Source organism: Bubalus bubalis, chromosome 13 (assembly GCF_019923935.1).
Source record: "Bubalus bubalis isolate 160015118507 breed Murrah chromosome 13, NDDB_SH_1, whole genome shotgun sequence".
Classification (NCBI taxonomy): domain Eukaryota; kingdom Metazoa; phylum Chordata; class Mammalia; order Artiodactyla; family Bovidae; genus Bubalus; species Bubalus bubalis.
The window spans coordinates 3150876-3167526 of NC_059169.1; the positions used below are offsets into that span (position 1 = coordinate 3150876).

General features: G+C 43.7%; 1 protein-coding gene across 2 annotated transcripts in view; it reads right to left on the reverse strand.

Annotated features, from left to right (window-relative positions):
- MYO16 (myosin XVI) overlaps nt 1-16651 on the reverse strand; it is a 517517-nt gene that overhangs the window by 307024 nt on the left and 193842 nt on the right. For both annotated transcript variants that reach the window (XM_044927086.2, XM_044927087.2), the window contains exon 6: nt 9928-10052. In XM_044927086.2, coding sequence (XP_044783021.2) covers nt 9928-10052 — 125 coding nt within the window. The remainder of the gene's footprint in view (nt 1-9927; nt 10053-16651) is intronic.

The window sequence follows — 16651 nt, forward strand, 5'->3', positions numbered from 1 at the left end:
ATATTGTTCCAGATGTCTCTGCTGCTGCTGCTGCTAAGTCACTTCAGTCGTGTCCGACTCTGTGTGACCCCATAGACGGCAGCCCACTAGGCTCCCCTGTCCCCTGGGATTCTCCAGGCAAGAACACTGAAGTGGGTTGCCATTTCCTTCTCCAATGCATGAAAGTGAAAAGGGAAAGTGAAGTCGCTCAGTCGTGTCTGACCCTCAGCGACCCCATGGACTGCAGCCTACCAGGCTCCTCCGTCCATGGGATTTTCCAGGCACGAGTACTGGAGTGGGGTGCCACTGCCTTCTCTGCCAGAGGTCTCTGACAGTATCCTAAATTATCTTCATTCTTTTCCTTTATTCTGTTTGTTAGCAGTTATTTCCACCATTCTATCTTCCAGCTCATTTATCTGTTTTCCGCCTCATTTACTCCATTGATTTGTTCTATAGTTTCTTTAATTTCAGTAATTGTGCTGTTTGTCACTGTTTATTCTTTATTTCTTCTCAGTCATCGTTATATGTGTTAAATAATTCTTGTATTTTTTCCTACCTATTTCTCAGGTTTTGTATCATCTTTACTACCATTACACAGAATTCTTTTTCAGGTAGTTTGCATTTATTTGGTCTTGTGAGTTTTTAACCTTGTTTCTTCATTTGTGCAATACTTCTCTGTCTTTTCACTTTTTTCAAACTTGCTGGGTTTGAGGTCTCCTTTTCCCAGGTTTTAGGGTCGTACTTCTTCTCCCTTTTGGTTTCTGCCCTTGGTGGGCGAGGCTGGCCCAACGGTTTCTGTAGACTTCGTGTTGGGAAGGACCTGTGCCTATGCTCTGGTGGGAGGGGGTGAGTTTTTCTTCCTCTGACGGGCAGGGCTGTGTGAGGTGGTATGTGGTGGGGTGCCTGTGGGGAGCCTGTCTGCCGATGACTGAGTTTGTGGTTTTGTCTTGCGTGGTGTTTGGGTGAGGTGTCCTGCACAGGGTGCTGCAGACAGTTGGGTAATGCCGGGTCTTGGATCCAGCGGGAGGCCTTCATGGGAGTTCTCACTAATTAATACTCCCTGGGACCAGGGGTTCACCAGTCCAGGCCAGTGTTCTGGACTCGCTGCTCCCACTCCAGAGGCTCAGGCCCGATCTCTGGCTGGGGAACCGAGATTCCGCAAGATGTTTGTTATGGCATTAAAAGGGATTAAAAGAAACACACAAAAACAAAAAATAAAGCCAGAAACAGAAGACGAACCCCAGACAAGTGGTAAATGTAAAATCAGACCCAGAAGAAAGAACAACTGCATACACACAGACAACCAGAACAGTTCATACAAAACAAAGCACAAGGAAGTTACCTGGCAAACAAAGAAAACTGAAAATAACGTCAACCAATTAAAAACAAAACTAACTAAAACATACACCAAAAAGCAAGACCAATGAGATGCCAACTGGTGAATAAAGCAAACAAAACAAACTAACAAACATGATGAAATAAAGGAAGAAAAGAAAAAAAACAGGAAAGCAAAGTTAAACAGAAGTATAGAAAAAATATTTCATATATTAAAGACCAAGTACAACAGCAAAAGAACGTAAGAAAAACAAACAACAACAAAAATTAAAGAAAAAAAACAAACCATAGAACCACAAAAAGCCAAAGTGATGAAGAAATATATAAAGAAAATAAAAAGTGTGATTAAAAAAAAAGTTCTCAAAAGCTTAAGTAGAATTAATAATAAAAATAAAACAACCACAGAAAAAGAATAAAAAAATCTAGAATCAAGTACAGAATGATTCAAAATACAATAATAATACATGTTTTTCTTACATCTCTGCTGTCAGAGCATCCTTCCCCTCACTGTGAGTCACAGTCCACCTGACCTCCCCAGGATGCCCTCCAACTCTGCACTGGTCTCTAGACCCGCTGTGGGGGCAGCCTAGACTTTAACCTGGCTCTATTCCTGCATGTTCTTGCCTCCAAGGTCTGCAGCTGCCAGAGCTAGGATGTTTTCTTGTGCGGGAACTCTGTCTTTTTATATCTTCCATAGACACAGAGTCTGCCTAGTTGATCGTGTGGATTTAATCTGCAGCTTGTACAGCTGGTGGGAAGGTTTTCGATCCTCTTCCTCAGCCGCACTGCCCCTGGGGCTCAGCTGTGGTTTTACCTCCACAGCTGCCTATGTGTCTCCACAGGGGTTTGCTCCTGAGGCTGCCCTGGAGGACCTGGCTCTCTCCCAGGGAGGACCAGCTGTGGAGGGAGTGCAGCAGCTTGGATTGCGGGGACCCTGGCAGGGCCAGGTGCACAGGGTACCTGGCAGCCAACAGGCACAGGAGATATGGCCCTCTTGGAGATTTTGCTAACCTCTGGCAGCTCTGCCCAAGTGAGAATCAGCGTGGAGGTGGTTCAGCTGCTTAGATCGTGGGGACTCTGCAGCACCAAGTGTGCAGGGCCATCAGCGGCCTTGGATGCGGGAGCTACAGCATTCAGATCAGTTCAGTTCAGTCCCTCAGTCATGTCTGACTCTTTGCAACCCCATGAACCGCGGCACCCCAGGCCTCCCTGTCTATCACCAACTGCCAGAATCTACCCAAACCTATGTCAAGTGAGTCGGTGATGCCATCCAACAGTCTCATCCCCTGTCACCCCCTTCTCCTCCAGCCCTCAATCTTTCCCAGCATCAGGGGCTTTTCTAATGAGTCAGCTCTCCACATCAGGTGGCCAAAGTATTGGAGTTTCAGCTTCAACATCAGTCCTGCCAATGAACACTCAGGACAAATCTCCTTTAGGGATGGACTGGTTGGATCTCCTTGCAGTCCAAGGAACTCTCAGGAGTCTTCTCCAACACCACAGTTCAAAAGCATCAATTCTTCAGTGCTCAGCTTTCTTTATAGTCCAACTCTCACATCCATACATGACCACTGGAAAAACCATAGCCTTGACTAGACGGACCTTTGTTGGCAAAATAATGTCTCTGCTTTTTAATATGCTGTCTAGGTTGGTCATAACTTTCCTTCCAAGGAGTAAGCGTCTTTTAAGTTCATGGCTGCAATTACCATCTGAAGTGATTTTGGAGGCCCAAAAATAAAGTCTCTCACTGTTTCCACTGTTTCCCCATCTATTTGCCATGAAGTGATAGGACTGGATGCCATGATCTTCATTTTCTGAATGTTGAGCTTTAAGCCAACTTTTTCACTCTCCTCTTTCACTTTCATCAAGAGGCTCTTTAGTTGTTCTTCTCTTTCTGCCATAAAGGTGGTGTCATATTTTCCTAGCCCCTGGCCTCCGTGGCTGGTCCTTCGCTACTGCTCAGCACAGCAGGCGCTTAAATGGTACCCCTGGCCTGGGCCCTTCTCCATCGCTCAGCACACCAGGCACAGATTGCCACCCTCTCTGTGGTCCTTTTCTATTGGCCAGCTGCCGGCCCGGGCACGTAGGGAGAGAAAGACCGCAGTGACGGTTCCACCCCAGGCATGACTCGGCAGCAACGCCGGGCCTCCGTGTCTGCCGGGCGTTCCTCCGAAGGCATTCCCCACCGTGCTCCCACCCCTCACGACTCCTCCGGCCACCTCCCCGCGGTTAACAGCAGATCCTGCCCTGGGATTGCTCTCCAATCCCCAAGCCCCAGCTCCCAGTCGCCTCTGGGACATCCCTCCCTGTCCAGGTACGTAGTGCTGTGGGAAGGATTGTCCGCGTGGTTCTCATTCCATGCAGCCGGTCACGGATGCGCTGCTGCGCTCTCCAGGAGCCTCCGATGCCAGCCCTCTGTCCTGAACAGTCTTCCTGACGGGGGATCGGTCCCCCCTGCCCCACCTGCTGTCTCGGGTGCAGGCCTGGTCCTGCTCAGTCTCCTCCTTCTCCCTCCTTCCTGCACCCTCCCGGGTTTTGCGTGGATCTGAACATTCCTCTCCGGTGGCCAGGGACGCTTGCCAGCTCTCAGCTGGCGCCCTGTGAGATCCTCCGCATCTGACGGTGTTTTCCATGGATGCGCATCCCTGAGGGGAGCCGCACTCCAGTCCACCCACCCCGCCCCCATCCTGTCTTCCTGGTTTCCTTTCTTACTGCAAACTGAACTACCACGATGAGATCAGGGGGTGGAGGAAGTTTTCAAAGTTTTCTTACAGAGGAATTCTGCTTCTAAGGCAACCGGATTTATCTGTAAATTATCATCACACTTGGGTTTCCCTCTAACTCAGTCGGTAAAGAATCAGCCTGCAGTCCAGGAGACCCTGGTTCGATCCCTGGGCCAGGAAGATCCCCTGAAGAAGGAAATGGCAACCCACTCCAGTATTCTTGTCTGGAGAAGCCCATGGACAGAGGAGCCTGGCGGGCTGCAGTCCATGGGATCGAAAAGAGTCGGGCACCACTGAGCCACTGAGATTTCACTTCACTTTACATCACACTCAATTTAAACTAGGTTATTAAGTAACTACATGGTCGATTTTGTAATCGTAATAATTAAGAAGAAGGATCTATAAGGAAAGGAAAAATAAAAACTAATTAAAAGTAGTAAAAACAAGGACTTCTAGGTTTTGAAGCATAGAATTTTGTAGCATAATTCCTTTCCATTTTTATTACAAAGACAAAATTACAGTAAAGTCAAAAGGGTTTATTAAATATAAATTTTGATAAAATTCAGCAAAAAATTTGCTTTTTGGCCTTAATTATGCTCTTCAATCTACAGTTACATTTGTATGTTTAAGTTTTATATGTACTTTCAACTACATTAGAATAACAAATACATTTAATCTAACTTAAGGCATAAACATTCAGAAGTTAAGTTTCACATTAATCATGCCACACATTGTTACATACAAACTTCATCTCATTAACATCTTATCAAATACGATGTAGCCACAGATATTTTAGAGAAATATGAATTTACATACATATTCACCTGAAGAACTCATTTTTCACCTGCTTCTAAATTTATTCCATATTATCTGAATCATCAGTCAGTGACTGGCAAATTGTTGCGCTTTAAGCACCAGCAAGTGGATTTCAGATGTTGTCTTGCAGGATAAGCCTGCAGGAAGAATAGGTCCACTCAGTGGTTAGTGCCTGATACTAATGATGCAAAGTTCATAGGCTCAAACCCTTTATGAGTAGGTTTGCTTTCAATGCAGCAAAAATCCTGCTCTACCATTTAGAACATAGGCCGAGCTACTTACCAGGGAAAGACTAAAAGGAAAATGATCTTGGTTCATTTAGTAGCAAAGCTGCCCAGAGCAGGGGCTACCAGTGACATTTGGGACAGCAAGCAACTCTAATCCCAGATAACATCAAAACAAAAGCAAAACACATAACTTTCTTTGAAAGTTGAAATGTGGTTGATTTACAATGTCATGTTAGTTTCAGTCATTTATATATATATATATATATTTATTTTTAGATCCTCTTTCCTTATAGCTTATCACAAAATATATACTATATATATAAGTATTATTTATAAATATATTATATATAAACTCTTATATGCAAGCATGTGAAGTCCCATTAGTTGTGTCCAACTCTTCATGACCCCGTGGACTGTAGCCCGCCAGGCTCCTCTGTCCATGGGATTCTCCAGGCAATAATACTGGAGTGGGTTGCCATGCCGTCCTCCAGGGGATCTTCCCCACCCAGGGATTGAACCTGCGTCTCTTATGTCTCCTGCACTTGCAGGCAGGTTCTTTACTACTAGGGCTACCTGAGAAGCCTATTATTATAAAACTATTATATATATACTTATTGTATATATTTATACATATACAATAAGTATACATAATACTTTATATATATACATATATACTTATATAATATATATAAATATACTATATATATATACACACATTTATAAAGTAAATAACCAACATAACCAACAATAACCAACAACAAAGTTCTACCATGCAGCATGGAGAACAATGCTCAGTATCTTATAATAACATATAGTTGAAAAAAATCCAGAATATATATATATATATATATACACCTCTGTGTGTGTGTGTGCATATATATATACATGTCCAGAATATATATATATATATATATAAATAAAATACCTGTGTGTGTGTGTGTATATATATATATACATGTACAACTGAATCACTTTGCTTTACATCTTTAACTAATAAAACCTTGTAAATCAACTATGTTCCAGTAAAAATAAAATAAAAAATGTTAAAAAGATTTGTCTTACATTTGGTTATTATACTGCATATTCTAAAAAGGAAGAAAAAGCAGCAGCATAAAAACCATCTTACTACGAGCAGATCTTCACTGAGTTTTTTGATAGTTTTTTGATAGTTTAATCTGTTTTGCAGTGTAATAAAAATGCCCAATTTTGAATCACAGCTGAAATTCCAACTCAGCATACAGAAGCCGTATGTGGATAAGACTTTCTCCTTATCATTATCAGCAACAATAGGCGAGCACACACCATACACATACCCTTCACAGAAAGACAACTCGAAGCATTAACATAATCGACCAACCAACTCAGACCCAAGAATCAAAGAGGCTGCCGCTTGCTAACTGCTGTGATCCTCAGGGAAGGGTTGCCTCCTGTTCATTGTTCCTTTCTCTGTACAAAGCTCAAAGATGATCACAACATCAATAATAAAACCAGATTCAGCTATTACAGAATAATTATATGCCGCATTTGTGTTCTCTGTTCAATAAAAAAGAAAAGTCACAAGGAATGTCAAAATCGAAGATGGCTGAAAGTGATAGCAATTTATTGCTGTGTATTGATTCTCTCCATAGCTAATCTTCTGAAGTTTGTAAGCCTTTTAATTTAGCAGGCATTTGAACATGTGTGCTGTTTTTATTTAGCTGTGATTTCAAAAGAACAATATGAAGCTGTAATATCTTCTGCCAAACTAAGAAACAGAGAGCCTGCTGGATTTTTACTGAGTTGGATGTCTTAATTAATGTAGCTCATGTGTTAAATCAACTATGGATTATCTTTATGTTTAATTTTTTTATTGTGGTGAAAGTAATATGAAACATCCTATTTTAACCGTATTTAACTGTATAGTTTGCGGTACTGAGTACACTGCGCTGTTGTCCAACGCTCACCAGCATCCTGAAGTCCTCGCTTTCCTAAACTGAAACTCTGCCCCCATTAATCTCTGACTCCCCATCCCCCCTCCCCACCCCCACCTCGGGCCCTGACACCCACCAGTGCACTTCCTGACACTATGATTTGACTATTCTAGGCATTCCGTGTAAGTATTTGCACCTACTGTATACTGGAATGCATTTTTAAGATTAACTTCATGTATGACCTACAAACAGACTGTACCTTCTTTCCCCCCCAAGATATACAGTAGAAATGAACTATTAATTAAACAGCCCACTCCAGTCTGATTTTCATCCCATTGCTTCACCAAAGCTGCCCTGATAAGAAAACCAAGGACTCCCAGTTTCTAAGCCTGGCAGCAAGTCTCTGTCTCTGCCCACTTGACTTCTCAGTGGTATTTATTTGATGGTTACTCATTCCTCCTTCTGCTGCTCCTCCCGCTTTCCTTGCGGGGCTCCCAGGACACCTCACTCTCTTGGTTTGCCTCCCACCTTGGGAGTTTGCACTCCCCCCTCATTCCAGGACCTTCCACTTTGCTATGCTCCATGGTTCAGTCCCCAGACCTCTTTCCTTCATATCAGATTAGTGACTTCATCCAGCGCCAAGGGCCTCAAGAGCACAAACATGCTAGAGATCCCAACATTGCTTCTCCAGTCTGAACAGAACCCAAATTCCAGACACCAGTTTTTGTTATTATTTAGTTGCTAACTCCTGTCCAACTTTGTGACCTCATGGACTGTAATACACCAGGCTTCCCTGTCCTTCACCATCTCCCAAGGGTTTGCTTAAACTCATGTCCATTGAGTCGGTGATGCCATCCAGCCATCTCATCCTCTGTCGTTCGTCCCCTTCTCCTCCTGCCCCCAATCCCTCCCAGCATCAGGGTCTTTTCCGATGAGTCAGCTCTTCGCATCAGGTGGCCAAGTATTGGAGTTTCAGCTTCAGCATCACTCCTTCCAGTGAATATTCTGGGTTGATTTCCTTTAGGAAACCCTTTATGCATTAGACTCAATAACCCGCCACAAACTCAGCATCTCCATGACGATGGCTAAGAGGCACTTCTAACTTCACGTTTCCAGAATCCACCCTTATTTCCTTTGCCCTCAGCCCGTTCTTCTTTCATTCTGTGTCAACTCCAGCATTCCAGCTGCTCAAACTAGAAATACTCAGAGTCACGCTAAAGTCTTTTCCTCATCTCTCACCAATTTCCATCAGGAAATCCCAGCGGATCTTGTTTTAACGTGGACTTTAGAAATGAGCCACTTCTCACCGCTGCAGCGCCTACAATCTCGGTTTGAGTCGCATCATCACCTGTTGGACGAGAGCCTCCTCACTGAACTCTCGGCTCCACTCCTGCCCATTGACAGTGCATCCTCGTCGCAGCAGTTGGAGTGAAGATCCTTCCGGAACTGAAGGAACATCCTCCTCTCAGGACTCTTCAGCTTATTCCTACTTCATGCAGAATAACTGCCTAGGCCCTCACACGAGCCCACCAGACCCGGGGTGGTCCGGTCCTGGTTGCCGCCTCCTCTTGCTTTCTCTGCTCAGCCATGCTGGCCTCCTAGCTGTTCCTTAGTCACAGCACACCTGGCCCTGCCTCAGGACCTTTGCATTCCCAGTGCTCAGCCTGCAACACTCCGCCTTCACACCTGCAGAGGGGGCAGACTTCCTGCAGCTCATCACTCAGAGCTCTTCATGTCAGTGAGCTCTTATCTGTCTACCGACCCAAAAATGCCAACTGTACGTCTACCACATCTCGGTCTTTGTGTTATTTCTCATTTGCGTTTAGTACTATTACTGCATTATATCCTTAGCCCACCTACACTGCATAGTGAATGTCTTCCCCAACGAAATGTGAGCCCCGACAAAGACAAAAGGACTTTTGTGGTTTTGTTCACGATGATGTTGTACACAGGACACAGTTAGTAAATATTTCCTCAACAAATGAGTTGGAATATTTTTCCATTAGAAGATGTTATTTTTCAATAAACTCTAAAACTGCTTTGTCCTCTTATAGCTTAGAGTTCCATTTTCGGTAGTCTTCTGAAATTTATATTCCAAAGATCAACATCAATGTCTGGGAAGATAACTCTATTGAGAAGTCTCAAAGCACTTAATTTGCATTTAATAAATCTACAAAGGTATCAGGTCTCACACAAGTCTTATTCATTCAGTTACACTGCTTTTCCTCATCTACTGTGTTCAACCTCACACCATATTTTCCCATAGTAGAAATGGAATCATTTTCTAAAATTGGTTGCAACTGCTTCTGTGCACCCCTTGCTTCAGAGCTTTTCCCTTTTGCTTCTGTAGCTTACTTTCTTGAGACAACACCTTCATCTCCATAATAATTAACTCTAACCCCAGCATGCCCGATCCAAGTAATTTTTATGGGTCAATAGGACCAAATGTTCTTCCTGTGATGATAAGACATTGTGCTTACATCCAAATGAGTCCACATTTAATTGTTATATGTTCAATATAATGCAACCGTGCCTGAGAGCATTAAAAAGCAATGGCAGGCGTTTGTTTGAATTTAGAAATTCATTCATCAGAGTAACATAGGTTCTTTTGCTTAAAATGAAAACAGTCTCCTGTAAGTTGCAGCTCAAAAGTCTCACACTGACAAAAATAATATAAAAATTACTCTAAATTTGTAGGAAAAACATGCATAAGGCTTAACGAGAATATATCAACAGATAAATGTTGGGTGATGGTATGTTATTTGCACTTTTTTTTTGCATGTCTGTTTTGCAAAATTTCTGCAATAAATATTTATTACCAATATAATCAGAAAATTAAAAAACCTTATTTAGGAGTTAATGGTACCCAATTCTATGTTTTCAAAATCAAAGCACATTCACGTTGTAAGCAGTGTCTCCTAGTGAAGCGCTGTGACTCACCAGTGTTACGCCATCGTCGTTTTTCTCATTAACGTCTCCTCCACGGGACAGGAAGTGTTTGACGTCCGTTAACATGCTCACGGGTCTCTGAAGCTTCATCTGCCGCAGTGAGGTGAGATCCACTCCTGGAGGGAGAGGGGGAGAGCCTTTCAGACACAACGTAGAGCTGTTTCTCAGCTGCTGGGGGTAAAAATGTCATCTTGTATATTTCAATGTGTTCCTCTTTGAAGCCCCTCTTCCGCTTTGAATTCTCATTCAAAGCAGCTATAACTGTTTCTCTTGGCATACAGTCTTACTTCCAGTCAGAAGATAGTCTTGAATAATTTTCCTTTTATATCCCAAAATATGACAGAATGCCTTAGCCATGGGGATCTCTCCGTGGATTTCTGTGTTCGTATAAATCATCAGCAGAGACTGCCCAAAGTATTGTAAAGTACCTGGACTGAATCGAAATGAGTTTAAAGACATGCTTTCTGTTCCCTATGATTTTCTCTTTAAAATAGCTGTTTCTAAAAGGAATGGAATAAAAAAAGGATTTAGTGGGAAAACTGGAAAATTTTGGATAAAGGCTGTGTTATAGATAATAGTATTATACCAATGTTTGGATAAATGCACCATTAATTCGCACATGCTAAGTCGCTTCAGTCATGTCTGACTCTTCGAGACTCCATGGACCATGGCCTACTAGGCTCCTCTGTCCATGAGATTCTCCAGGCAAGAATACTGGAGTGGGTTGCCATGCCCTCCTCCAGGGGACCTTCCCAACCCAGGAACTGAATCTGTACCTCTTATGTCTCCTGCCTTGGGAGGTGGGTTCTTCACCACTCGCACCAGCTAGGAAGCCCATGGCTGTGTACATTTTGAATGTGAGAAGAAGCTGGGTGAAGGGTACCTGGGATCTCTCTGTACTATTTTTGCAAATTTCCTGTATATCTAAAATGTCTTTAAAATATTTTTAAAGGATGCTCCAATTGATCATTTCATGACTACTAATTTTAATAAGAAGAAATAAACTGAGGGGAGAACTTGAGAACTGGGCTTCACTGAGGTGGGTGATTTATGCAGCAAAGATTCAGGTCAGCTCACCTGTTCATACCTCTGTGCTGTGCTTAGTCATTCAGATGTGTCTGACTCTTTGAGACCCCATGGACTGTAGCCCACCAGGCTCCTCTATCCATGGGGATTCTCTAGGAAAAAGTACTGGAGTGTGTTGCCATGCCCTCCTCCAGGGGATCTTCCCAGCCCAGGGTTCAAACCCAGGTCTCTCGCATTGCACATGGATTCTTCCCATCTGAGCCATCAGGGAAGCCCAAGAATACTGGAGTGGGTAGCCTATCCCTTCTCCAGGGGAACTTCCTGACCCAGGAATCTAACTGGAGTCTCCTGCATTGCAGATGGATTCTTTACCAGCTGAGCTACCAGGGAAGCCCATTCATACCTGTATCCAACCTGAGCTTTCATGGTGGTGTAATCTCCATGGTAGCATGTATCTCTGCATTTCTGCATCTCCTGTTCCTAGCCCTGGTTCCTGGACATATTAGGTGTTTACTAAAGGGAAATAATCCACATCATTCCAAATAAAAGTAATAATAATAGAAATAGTGATATTAGTGATGTTGATGATGGTGATCATGATGCAGGTGACATGAGATGACATCTGATTCTGAGAAAGTGTTTGCTGAGAACCAGCTACACTGCTGAGAATTTTTCTCTCTCGTGTGATTGAATCCTTGCTGCAAAAATGGGGAGTCAGCGGTGGGCTCGACCAAAAACGATAGTGTGGTCCTCCTGGTTCCCCTGGACCGTGGCTGGCTTCCCCAGGGTGGGACTCTGGGAAAGTGCTTTAGCCTCGCCTTCCGTAACCTCCATCACAGAAAAAATACACATCCCAGAGGAACGAAGCTAGTGGTAACACCTGGAAGACCCAGCTGCTTGGCAGAGGCTGGCATAGTGCCCATCGGCGGTCATGTCCCCTGTGAGCACGCCACGCCGGCCTCACTGCAGCCTCCTTCCCTGAGCTTGGACGAACTCCAGAGCAGAGATGGTCCAGAGCTTCAGTGGCACGTCTTGCACTTATTACTTGTACTGATGGGGTCAGGTAACTTATCCACTGCCTCAGTTTCCTCATCTGCAAAAGGGGCTGACAGTTTCTTCCACTAGTTGGCATGAGAATGACTCAAAACACACACAGCATAGAAAACAGAGCTTGCAGGAAGCACTCGATGAAAGGGGCCCAGCGTTTTAGTGTTAGTCAGCCTTCTGGTCCAAGCATCACCTGCCACTCACTCAGGGATGTTTTCCTTTACAATAAGGAGGCAGGGAGAAATCAAACAAAATGAAGCCAAATGTAATACTTGAAAAGCGTAGCTCATTTCAAACACTCTGTTCAAGGTAAACCCAGTTTAGTGGAAACAGGAACAAGAACCACCAGCAGCCATATCTCAGCTTCCTGGTCATCAGAAGTCATCTCGGAAGAATTAACAGATTTCCCCAATGGGCACGTTGGTGGTTTCTTAAGAACCAACTAACACTGTCACTGTCCTCTTCCTTCAAGGATTTTGGAATTTGACATGGGAGTTACATTTGGAAAACACTATTTCTCAGATGTCAGTGTTCAATTTTGGATGTTGAAGTAGCAGAAAAACCTGATGGTTACAGTACTCTATGGCTTTGCTAACTTTTAAATGTTGCATGCTTACTGAAATGGTATGCATCTTCCAGAGAATTATTTAAACATGCAATTAATGCTGAGTGATAAAAAAGAATAGGGCTCAGATGAAAGACACAAATTAAAACAGAAATTAGCTGTCACTCATTTTTTACTTATTCGCATTACAACATGTTATGGGAAACAATCTGTTTCCGGTCGCTGCTGTAAAGATATGACTGGAAAGATATGACATTGTATCCCTTTATTTTAAAACTTGATTTTGAGTCAAATATGATACCAAGTAAGACATAACTTTTAGATTTTTGTAATGTGTTCAGGGAAAAAAAGCACAGATGTATTTTTGGTAAAACAATAGAATGGAAATTCCCTCATTTCTTGGTCAAACAAATTTCTTAAGATGCCCCTGGGAAAAAACCAATCATGATGACTACAGCCCATAAGAAACCTATTATTTTGTGGTGAGTAACTGGCCAATCTGAAGCTGAAGCACCAATACTTTGACCACCTGATGTGAAGACCTGACTCTTTGGAAAAGACCCTGATGCTGGGAAAGACTGAAGGCAGGAGGAGAAGGGGATGACAGAGGATGAGATGATTGGATGGCATCACCGACTTGATGGACATGAGTTTGAGCAAGCTCCAGGAGTTGGTGATGGACAGAGAAGCCTGGTATGCTGCAGTCCATGGGGTCGCAAAGAGTCGGACATGACCAAGTGGCTGAACTGAACTGGCCAATACTTGGTTTTTTATTTTCATACAAGTTTTTGAAAAAATTAATACCTGGCCTGCTTAGATTGGCTTCCCAGCTGGCGCTAGTGGTAAAGAACCCACCTGCCAAAGCAGGAGATGCAGGTTCAATCCATAGGTCTAGAAGATCCTCTGGCAACTCACTCCAGTATTCTTGCATGGAAAATCCCATGGACACAAGATTCTGGCAGGTTTTCCTTATGGCTCAGCTGGTAAAGAATCTGCCTGCAACATGGGAGACCTGGGTTCGATCCCTGGGTTGAGAAGATCTCCTGGAGAAGGAAGTATTCTAGTCTGGAGAATTCCATGGACTGTATAGTCCATGGGGTTGAAAGAGTTGGACATGACTGAAGTATATTAATCTAACAATCTGCTCAGATTTATTATTTTGATTGGAATTTAGTAATTTTTTTTGTCTAATTAAGAACATAAGAAACAAATCATTTACCTGAGATGCACAAGTTATTACATGTGATACAAATTATTATTGCCTGATTACATTTGATCATATCAATAAATGCTTGTGTGGAATGGAAAAGACATTAACACCTCAGGTTAATCTGAACTTTATCTTAATTTTCCTTAACTGTCCCTCTTAAGGTAATATTGTTTTGCAACAATTCAGCTTTTCCTTTTCTCTATTATCCATCCTGTATTGGGGATACTCTCTGCTGCTTTCAAAGATAATTTTATCATTAGGCTATGATATGACCCATCCCATGACTCTACAGTGGGAATCCTTAAGCTCCGAGAATTGCATCTAATTTCAGATTTTGTCTTCATGGTAAGTTTTCTAAGAGATCCAAGACTTCAAAGAAAAAGGGTTAAGCAGGCAAATAAAGGAGTTGCAGCAAAGAAAAATAAACCAGGGATGCCAGACAGGTGTCATAGACCTCTACCAAATCCTTTCCTCCAACTCTGACCACAAGTATGCTGCAGGGCTGTTCTCGGCAAACTAGGAGCACTGTCAGCCCCAAAATGGGTGATTCTGAAGGGGCTGGTGCAGGAACAGCATTCCGAATGAACTTTGTTACGCGGGAGGAGTATACAAGGTCATCTGTGGACTGACAAATCTGGAAGTCCTGTGAAAACTGCAGAGGGAAGGCTAAGGCTGGAGGCAAGAACACTGGTGTCTAAGGCTGTTCCAAAATATATAGAAAGACCAGGATTTTAATCAAGGCAGTGATAGCATGGCTGGTGACATATTAGAAAGATTAGAAAAAGGCTCTGTAAGATTTGGTGACGACAACTCAATGGGAGGGATTTAGGAGAAGAAAAGTGATGGTCAAGTACTCAGATTCCTGGGTGCAAAGGCAAGCAGTCCAGAGGGCGTATGAAAGGGCAACAAGAAGTTCCATATCGGACAGATTATCTCAACTTATCTGACATCCAAGTCAAAGACGCAGGACAGGTAACAAAACTCACATACAAGGTTGGGAAAGACTTCTAAGCTTCAGGAATGTCCCTGGGGTCAGGTGGGCGCTAAGTACTGGAGGAAAGGGAGAGATGAGCCAGAGACAGTGTGTGGAGAGGAGATGTTCGAAGACAAAGCCCTGGGAACAACCAACATTTTGGCTTCTGGGTGCATAAGCAGCACATCCAAAGGAAAGTAAGAGAAGGGAGAAAAACAATGGGACATTCGTGGAAGGGAGATTTCAGAGCAGAGTGTGAGCAAGGTCACTGAATGTCACAGGGAGGGGAGGTAAAGAAATACTGAACAGAAAATTGACAGCTGGACAGAGAAGCAAGGGCAATGGCAGGCGCTGTAGGGAGTTTCCAGGTCAGTAGGGGTAGAAGTTGAATGTCGGTGGGCTCAGTGGAGAAGGTAGGGAACTCAGAAGATAAATGTGAGCTCCTTCTTCTAAAATGATGCATTTGAAAGAAAGGAGAAAGGGCTACAGGTGAGGATATATGTAGAGCAACGTAAAAAAGTTTTGCTTTACTTTTCAGGGCCTTGAAAAAACACATCTCTATGTTTTCCAGTAGACATGTACAGATGTGAGAGGTGGACCATAAAGAAGGCTGATCCCAGAAGAATTGATGCTTTTGAACTGTGGTGCTGGAGAAGCCTCTTGAGAGTCCCTTGGACTGCAAGAAGATCCAACCAGTCCATCCTAAAGGAGATCAACCCTGAATACTCATTGGAAGGATTGATGCTGAAGCTGAAACTCCTAATACTCTGGCCAGCTGATGTGAAGAGCCAACTCATTGGCAAAGACCCTGATGCTGGGAAAGATTGAAGGCAGGAGGAGAAGGGGATGACAGAGGATGAGATGGTTGGATGGCATCACCGACTCAATGGACATGAATTTGAGCAAACTCTGCGAGATAGTGGAGGACAGGGAAGCCTGGCATGCTTCAGTCCATGGGGTCAAAAACAGTCAGACACAACTTGGCGACCGAACAAGAACAGCATTTTGCCCACGGTGAGCATCCTTCCTGGATACCTCGAGCTCCCCCAGCAGCGCTTCTTTCTCTGCCAGCTCATTTTATCATCAATTTGTTTTCCTCGAACACCAGCTGCTTTGCCGCACACCGGAGATGTCACAGGCATCAGATGCTCGATCAGAACTCCTCAGCCATCCCGTCTTCCAGCCCAGGAAGCTCAGGCAGTGAGCCGAGGTTAATTGCTGTGCGCGTGTGTACAGCGTATGTCGGTGGTGACAGTACAATTAGAACTTGTGTCCAGCGATCTTCCATGTAATCAACTTGCTCACGACCCGGCCTGCCTCCTGCCACACGCATCCTGACAGGACAGCAAGATAAGCACCCCGATTTGAAACGGGGTGACGCAGAGGGAAAACGCCAGGTGTGCCTCCGCCGAGTGAGAAGACCGCGGTGCACCGAATGATGAAAATCCCATCTTGGAATATGAGAGATTTCTAACAGTATCAGCCCATGTTGTCACAACAGATCACTCTGAAAGGGCACCAACAAGGGAGGGCTCAGGAAATAAATTGAATTAGACAGTATTTACTGGAACTATGGCAGCGGACCTAGATAAGGAGGAGGGATGCAGGCAGAAATGGAACCAGATTGTGAGCGGGGCAAGGGGGGGGCAGACGACTGCAAGGCAGAGGCTGGGGCAGGGGCAGCGACAAATGGAAAACAGAATTAAAAATGTAAGAGATATTAAATTGAATTTGTTCCAGCAAACATGCATTTCACAAACAGACTGTGACAGCCAGCATCGTGATGGATTTTTCTCCCAACCATCCAGTCAGTATCTCCCTTATATTTTTTTCCTTAATCGTTTTTAAAACCAAGAATGCACTTATTTTTCTTTATATGGGATAGCAATACCGC